Source organism: Aethalodelphis obliquidens, unplaced genomic scaffold (assembly GCF_003676395.1).
Source record: "Aethalodelphis obliquidens isolate GAN/ISIS:26980383/991018 unplaced genomic scaffold, ASM367639v1 scaffold90, whole genome shotgun sequence".
Taxonomy (NCBI): Eukaryota; Metazoa; Chordata; class Mammalia; order Artiodactyla; family Delphinidae; genus Aethalodelphis; species Aethalodelphis obliquidens.
Genome location: NW_020838034.1, coordinates 5,215,504 through 5,223,958, shown reverse-complemented (window position 1 = coordinate 5,223,958; position 8,455 = coordinate 5,215,504). Strand labels below are relative to the sequence as shown.

At 46.3% G+C, this 8,455-nt stretch overlaps 1 protein-coding gene across 1 annotated transcript in view; it reads right to left on the bottom strand.

Moving 5' to 3' along the window:
* Nucleotides 1–325: 325 nt before the first annotated feature.
* LOC113613940 (sodium/potassium-transporting ATPase subunit alpha-4) overlaps nt 326–8,455 on the bottom strand; it is a 30,016-nt gene continuing 21,886 nt past the window's right edge. The window contains 7 exon segments of the mRNA XM_027095115.1: nt 326–354; nt 638–729; nt 3,327–3,428; nt 3,522–3,652; nt 6,435–6,580; nt 7,844–7,967; nt 8,124–8,278. Of these exon segments, the coding sequence (XP_026950916.1) occupies nt 326–354; nt 638–729; nt 3,327–3,428; nt 3,522–3,652; nt 6,435–6,580; nt 7,844–7,967; nt 8,124–8,278 (779 nt within the window).

The window sequence follows — 8,455 nt, the reverse complement described above, 5'->3', positions numbered from 1 at the left end:
GTGTCCCCTGCATCGGCAGGCGGACTCTCAACCACTGCGCCACCAGGGAAGCCCAACATTTACTCTCTTGACTGGCTACTGAGCCCCCTGCTGGACTCCAGTCAGATGCAGGCTGGGCTCCCCTCAAGCCACCTCGTCTCCTATCCATGGTGCCCTCAACCCAGCCCTAGGATCACCTGTCTCTCTCATCCAAAGTTCTTCCTCCTGGCATCTCCCTGCCCCAACTGATGTGCACTCTCAGTTTTCCCAAACTCATTACCGCAACCCTCCCCCACCTGGCGCTCAGGACACCCTGATGTCATGTGAAGATCTTCCTCTGTTGAGTTTAGTAGTAGGTCTCCTTCTCCAGCCAGCCTGTGGAAGAGAAGAGACCAGAGTGAACTGGGGAAGGCCTCAAGGGGAGACAAACAGAAGGGTGAGCCAGGACAAGGTGGGAGGCTTGACGGTGGAAGGCAGGGCCCTGAGGATTGGAAGGAGCCGCGTGCTGGGGTCAAGGACTAGAGGGCAGGGTCCAGGCACAGCACAGGCTGGGCAGTGAGCTGGGGAGAAGGGCAGTGGGCCTGGAGGAACCAGGGGGAGTGGGGCAGCTGCTCAGGACGCTGGCAGACTCTCAGGCCAGGGTGCAGGGGAGCCTCACGGCCAGGGTGACGATAGATGATGAGTTTTCTGATTTCATCATAGACAAAGATGAGGACGCTGTAGGGAGTGGCACAGAGCCACCAGGTTATCCTGAAGAGAGCAAAAGCTGGTCAGCGGGGGCGGAGATAGAGGGGCCAGTGAAAGGCAGGTGCAGAGAACAGTGCCTGGGAATCGAGTATTTCATTTGTTGTGTGGGAGGTTGATCCCTACCTTTGAGGAGGTCAGAGCCTGGGGAGTGAGGGCGGAGGGGCCCAAGACGGCAGCATAAAAAGCCAGTGAGAACAGAAAGGGATAAATGCCATATTAGAGGTACATGCAGTGTTCACAGAGATTGTCTACCAGCTTTTGTGGAGTCGCTGAGGGAGACTTCCTTTGCTTTCTGGGTTCTCTAGACCTTGCAGACACAAACTCCAAGCAGGATGGGTCTGAGACTAGATGTGGGGTAGATCTTGCCAGGGAATATATACACTCTTCCATATTGCAAAGATGGTGAAATCTTTTTCTTCCTGAATCTCTTCTATAGACCAGGAAGATGGACTCTGGGGAGGGGTTGAATCAGGACCACATTTGTCCCTTGGATGATAGAGACATGGCTTAGAGCAGCATTGTCCGATAGAAATATACTGTGAGGGCTTCCTTGGTGGCGCAGTGGTTAAGAATCCACCTGCCAATGCAGGGGACACGGGTTCGAGCCCTGGTCCGGGAGGGTCCCACATGCCGCGGAGCAACTAAGCCCGTGCGCCACAACTACTGAGCCTGCACTCTAGAGCCCGCGTGCCACAACTACTGAGCCCACGTACCACAACTGCTGAAGCCCGCGTGCCTAGAGCCTGTGCTCTGCAACAAGAGAAGCCACCGCAATGAGAAGCCCATGCACCGCAACGGAGAGTAGCCCCCGCTCACTGCAACTAGAGAAAGCCCGCGCCCAGCAACGAAGACCCAACACAGCCAAAAATAAATAAATAAAATAAATACATTTCTAAAAAAAAAAAAGAAATATACTGTGAGCCACATATGATAGTTAATATTTTCTAGTAGCTACATGAAAATAAGTAAAAAGAAACAAGTGCAATTAATTTTAATGTTTTATTTAACCCCAAATATCCAAAATATTATTGCTTCAACATGTAATCAATATAAACATAATTAATGAGTTGTTTTACATTCTTCTTTTTATCCCGAGTCCTCGAAATCCAGTGAGCATTTTACACTGACAGTGCATCTCAAGTCAGACACTAAATTTTCAGTGGTTAAAGGAAAATGTAGTCTAACCAAAACCATAAAGTTGTATTTAATTGAAAAATATTTGACATTGGCTTAGTTTTTAACATTCAGTTAACTAAAATGATAAATTCAGTGTCTCGGTCTCACTAGCCATATTTCAAGAGCTCAGTAGTTGCGTAAGGATGGTGGCTACCATATTGGACAGGGCAGGCCTAGGCCATGGTTCATTACACACACACACAGACACCCCTCAACCAATATAAACAGTTACACACATACAGTCATGCATTCATTCAACAACAATTATCATGTCTACTCTGTGTATGTGCTAGGTCCTGGGGAAATAAAAATGATGACATGATGGTCTTTGATCTCAAGAAGCTCAAGCAATCAGGGAAAAGAGGTTGGATAAACACACAAAATAAATAATCACAGTATTAGGTGATGAGTTTTATGGTCAAGGTATGTACAAGAGTGTTTGGGAGCACAGTTAATGCTCAACCATGTTTACTATCATATGCTGACATTAATAGCAGCAACAACTGAGCTACTATTAACAAAGTGCCCGCCGGGACCCAAATGCCAGGCTTCATGTATTATATGCATTTCTACCTGTAATTATCAGAACAGTCTGCCAGGTGTGTGTTATCGAGACTTTGCAGTTGAAGCTGAGGCTCAGAGAGGTTACCAGCTTGTCCAAGGTCATAGAATAATACACAGTACAGCCAAAATTCAAACCTGGAATTGTCAGTATCTAAGGGCAGTGCCAATGTCTTTTATTAAACATTAATTGAGCAGCTACAGAATACAAAGCATTGTGTAAAACACTCCAAGGGACAGAAAGGTGAGCAAAGTGTGTAAACACATAGAAAATCAGTTGGAAGACTACACACTAAATTATTAATAGAGGTTACCAATGCAGGGTGGGGGAGGAGTGGGAATGAAATGGGAGTTTTGCGTTTTTCCTTATAAAAATGTTAAATGGAAAAGTTTCACAAGCATATACTAATGTAAAAAACAAAGAAACAAAAACTTGGGACTTGAACCAAACAAGGTACCAGACAGTAAGAATTTCAGTATGCTCACCCACCTATATGCACATTAAAACGGATTTGCAGAAGTACAGCAGAGTTAGCCATGCATAGATGAGGCTGTTTTATGATTACACCAGCTCCAAGCAGTGTGTAGCCTGGGACAGCTATACCACACATTATCATAGAAAAGGTACCACTCTGTTAAGCACTGGCAAATCTGCTAAGTTTGCATGTCTAGTGGGTTGCGATCACTTGGTACAGTCCCTAATTCCTCCCCAGATAGGATGCGCTGTGGGAGCACAGGCAGTTCTCTCTACATCACTGAGTGGAGCCTGCTCCCCTCTTGACTTCCCCGCTCAAACACGCCTCCTCCCATGTGCTCTCCCTGTGCCCAGAGACGCCCCGCCTTGCACCCCTCCCCTTACTCACTTGAGTGAGTACATTCGAAGGGCCACGTCCATGCCTGGAGTGTAGGACAGAAAAGCAGCCAGGAACGTCTCGTCCAGGATCCCAAATGTTAGGATCTTGTTTCTGAGAGGAAATATTTAAGGGTGTGTTGGAGGTCAGGAGGGAGAGTTAGGGGTGCCGTTCGGGGGAGTGTTGGGGCCGGTGGGCGGTGCTCACTTCATGCCCTGCGGGAAGACAGAGTTTCTGCGGGCCTTGCAGATGATGAGGTCAGCCCACTGCACGACCACGATGCTGGCAAAGAAGGCCGTTTGGCATGTGAACTCCAACACCTTGCGCCGTTCATAGGTCTGGGGGAGGGTGGGCAGAGGGGAGCCGTCAGTGTCAGGAGGGATTCAAATATGCCTCAAAGGCCTCTTCCTTTTCCTGCCTCCCGGACCCCAAGGCTGACATAGGTCCCCTATTTAGATTCCTGCAGCCCTTCACGTGTATCTCTGTCTTAGCACTTTCCATGTTGTAATTGTGAGTTGTTTATATGTTTGTCTTCCCTGTCTGAGAGCTCCTCAAGGGGAAGCACCTTGTCTTACTTATCTCTGTGTCTCCTCTCCCCATGCTTCGTTCAGTGAGTGGCAGGTACTATGGCTCAATAAATATTTACTAAGAAGAAGGGTGGTGTAAGAGAAGAAGCTGGACTTCAAGAGGAAAACAGGGTCAGAGGAAAAAGGTAAGGAAGATGGGGCCAGAGGGGAATCTGCATGCAGAGGGGAACGGGATACCCGAAGAGTGGTACCGGATGGGGAGGCATTCACTCATCCATTTGTTCATTCTTTCATTCACATTTTACACAGAAGGAACTTAGAGTCCAGTGGGGAAGATAAATATGCTATGTCAGCACAGTAGGTAGGTTACAAGAGGGAGATCACAGAGGGCTATGGAAACACAGGAGAGGAGCATCTAAATTCGACTGGAGAAAAAGCCCATTTAAAAAGAAATAAAACAGCATGTTTATAAATAACTTGTAGGTCGAATAAAGAATTTGAAAATATGTAGGACTAAACAATAATGAGATACTACAGATAGAACCTCATGGGATGTGGTCAGTGTTGTACTTGGAGGGAAATATAGAGCCCTAAACAATTAGAAAACAAAGGCTGGAAATCGATGAGCCAAGCATTGAAGTTAGAATGAGACCTGTCAGCACATTTCTGTGCATCAGATCATACCACCACTATCCCCTGCAGCCAGCTACCAAAACTGAGCCACTCCCATCATCACTTGAAAATTTTAGCTCCTGACTCACCATCACTCTAACTGCTGTGTCCTCGGATTTGGAGATTTAAATATACATGTTGATGATCCTTCCCGTACCACGGTCTCACAGTCTTAATCTTCTCCTCCAACTGTATCCTCTACTCCCCACCCGGCTGCTTACTTCCATGGTTAAACTCCAGACATTGTCTTTTCCAATAGCCACAATTTTTCTGTGATTTTAATTTCAAACACCTCTTTTCTCTCTGATCACTGTCTTTATCTTTCCATCTCACCTACTCAAGTATCCCAATTCCAACACTTCTTGGACTTGGACTTAAAATCCATGGACCCAGTATGTTATATATTTGGCTATTATCTTTCTCCCCTCCCACACTGTGCCCCTAACTAGAATATAAGCTCCATGAGAGCAGTAACTTGGCCATTTTTGTTCACTACTATATTCCAGGGACAAAATAGTACCTGGTGCATAGAAGATGCTCAACAAATACTTGCTGAATGAATGAATGAAAGAATGGTGGTCAATGGAATTACTGCTAGAGGTATTTAGAAGATAAGGAGCTATCTAGCAGTATGTAGGGTACTCCCTGGGTGGGCAGCTCTATACTCGATTATCTGAAGATTACAGCAATGGAAGAGGCAGAGACCTTGCCTTTATGGCGTTTATTCCGCAGGGCAATTGTTCTCAACCCGTTTTGCAATATCTCAAGACGTCACTGATGTAATTTGACGTTAATTCAAATTAATTATCTTTAACTTGTTGTAAATAAACGTGTCAAGCTTCATCTTGGTAGCAGGGAGATGGTATCAAGATATAAAACTAACAAGGGGCTTGATCTGAGGACTGAGGAGATGTTGACAAGGTACATAGCAATGAGGACTCTAGGCATCTTTGGACCCTGGAGCAGTGTTGGCAGCTGGGAACATCGACATCTGTTGGTCTCATGAGGCTCAGATAGTGGAAGCCTACTGTGTTTGAGGGGCAATGTTCCAACAGCCCCGATTTTAACATACTTTTGAGAGACCTGCAGTTAGCTTGGTTTGGAGACATCATGGTGAAGTGGGAAAGTGCCGGCCAGGAATCAGTCCAGATTTCTAGTCCAACTGTTATAGGGATTCATTGTGGGACTTTAAGCAAGTCACTAAATCTTTCCAGTAGACCATAATGTCCTCTGTAGACTGTGTGAACTCTGTGGTCCTATGATTCTAGCCAAAATTGGTGTCACATCTCCCACTGTCTTAGAAATTGGGATGGGAGTGTTCACAGATGCAAACAGGCATACTCACTAAAATTCTTAAGCAAATGTTGTTGGTTGGAGGGCTCCAGTTTGGACCTTATTCATCTTGGGTGTTAGGAATGACTAATACAGAGACGCATCCTCTAAGTTTAAAAAGTTTAGAAGAACAAGGAAGAGATATACAAAGAAAATACATTTTCAGATTTAAAATCATACTCTTTGACTACCCTTGGAAAAGGAGCATAACAGGAGGAAGTGGAAGCACTCATTTCTGGGACAATGATGATTAGAACCTGGAAAACCAGAAATCAGCCCCCAAAAGTTGATTGACAAAGTAGACTTCCAGGTCCGAGGAAGCCAAAAAGACCCAGGAAGATAAGGACAGACAACAGACAGTAGGAATTAATGGAAATGAAGTCATCGTAAACAAAGAGAAGAATATTTGCTGATGCGATTGGAGATTGAGGACAAATGTTAGAAAGCTCCTGTAGGACTGGAGATGAGGACCATCTCTGTCTGCCTGGTGCCTCCATTCTCCTACTCTGCAAAAACTTGCTACACTCGCTCTTCCTCATTACTTCTTCACTCTTACTGGTCACAATCTACTACCCTACCTTTTACTCACCCACTGTTGTCCGTAGCTGTCCTCCAGGTCATTGAGGTATCGATTTTCCCAGCTGATGCGGATGCCCAGCAGATCAGTAGGTTTAAAACCATTCTCAGCCAAGATCACAAAGTAGGTGAAGAATCCTGCCAGAGCCTGGATCATCCCTGTGAGTGATAGAGTCACAGGTCAGGGGAACCTGATTCAGAGAAGGAGCTCAGAAGGCAGATCATGGAAGGGGTGCTGCCTGGGGCTTGCTTCTAGCAGGGTTGATGTGTGTCTGAGGTGTATTGCTGAAGATTCATGCCATTAATGATCTGATCCCACCACCTCTGTAGGACTTGTCTCCAAACTCTGACATTTCTTTCTAAGCTGTAATCTAGAGTCATCTTTTTATCATATAAGCTTAAAACTGGAAAGGACCTTAGAGGGGATATGTTCCCTCTCCCAGCTGAGTGAGTGCTGGACTCCACCCTGTCCCTTCTCTCTGACACCAGGACACTCATCAAGTCCTCTCATCCCCTCGCATCTCTCCCATCTGCCCCTTGCCTCTCCCTTGGTCAAAACCTCCATCCCCTCATGCCTGGACCACGGCTATGGCTGACGTTAATGTTTGCCTACTGACCACAGATCTGTGCACTGTGTAGGTACTGGTGGACATTGATTCTTACAACAATTCTGAACTATCATTTACATTTCATAAGTAGGAAAACTGAAGTACGAAAAAGACTCAGTCATTGTCTAGGGTCATACAGGTCGTGAAATTGGGATTCAAACATAGGTATGGCTCCTAAATCTGTGCTTTTTTTCTATGTGTTTCCATCTCTAGATATTAGGATTGTCTCCTCTGTCCCCATCTCTTTCCTGTACCCCTATCGTATCTAGCAACTCAAGAACAAAGACCTCTAATGGCTCTCAAATGTCTTTCAAGGCTGGCCCCACTATAAATGCTACCTGTGTCCACAGCCTCATTTTCCACTACTTCTTTATCAGGAATAAGCGCTCCACCAAACTGGTTTATTCACTCTTCAACAATCAGGTATCGTCTGGTCCCCCACACCGGACCATCCATTTACTAGTCTAAGCCCTATCTTCCAGCACCAAGTTTAAGTCCTGTTTCCTCCATAAGGCCTCTCCAACTGTCCTCAAGATTGGTGAGTCCTCTTGCTTTGTACTCCTGCAGTATGTCCTATCTATACTCATTTGGCACTTGGAGAACAACTTGCCATCATTTTATGTACTTTTGCTCCTTTTTGACTAGACTCTTAAGTCAAGGGCAGATCAGAGATCAATGTTCTTTTGTGTCCCAGGGCCCAGCACAGTTTGTTGTTAAGAAAATATCTCCCTGACTTCCAAGCCAAGATTGGTCCAGTGGCCACGCCGTTGCAGCCGCTCCCCGCTCCCTTCACCCCTCATTCCTCTGGCCGCACCAATCTGTCCGTAGGCCACACCAGTGAGACGGTCATTCACCAGCTTATCAGTCTTTGGATTCCGTGCAGCCCTCTTCATGATGTCACTTTAGGCCGACTTATAAGCCAAGGAGATAGCAGGGACCTGGAGGATGGAGGGTGGAAGTGACAGGGAACACACAGTTCAGAAGGAAACTCAGAAGTAACTCGAGCTCTGCCCCTCTCCCTGGACATAGATTTTTCCTACTCCTCAGTCTGTTTCACAGGAGTTCCACGAGCTGGATCCCAGCTTAGTCCTTACCATGTCAGTGCCCAGGTCAATGCAGAGGATGGTTATGGTGCCCAGAGGCAGGGGGATACCAAGGATGATGAACAGCAGGAAGGGGGTGATCTCGGGGATGTTGCTGGTCAGGGTGTAGGCGATGGATTTCTTCAGGTTGTCAAAGATTAGGCAGCCTGGGAAGGATGGTCAACCTTCTGTGAGAAGCACAGAGAGTTCACACCTCCCACAAATCAGCTCCTGGACAGAGAGACCACTACAAAGCAGTGTCACAGTCCACGAAAGGGTCCGAAGGTCTTAGGCCTTGGCAGCCCCAGTGTTGTTTCTAAATTGTGTGACTAGTAACTAGAGCC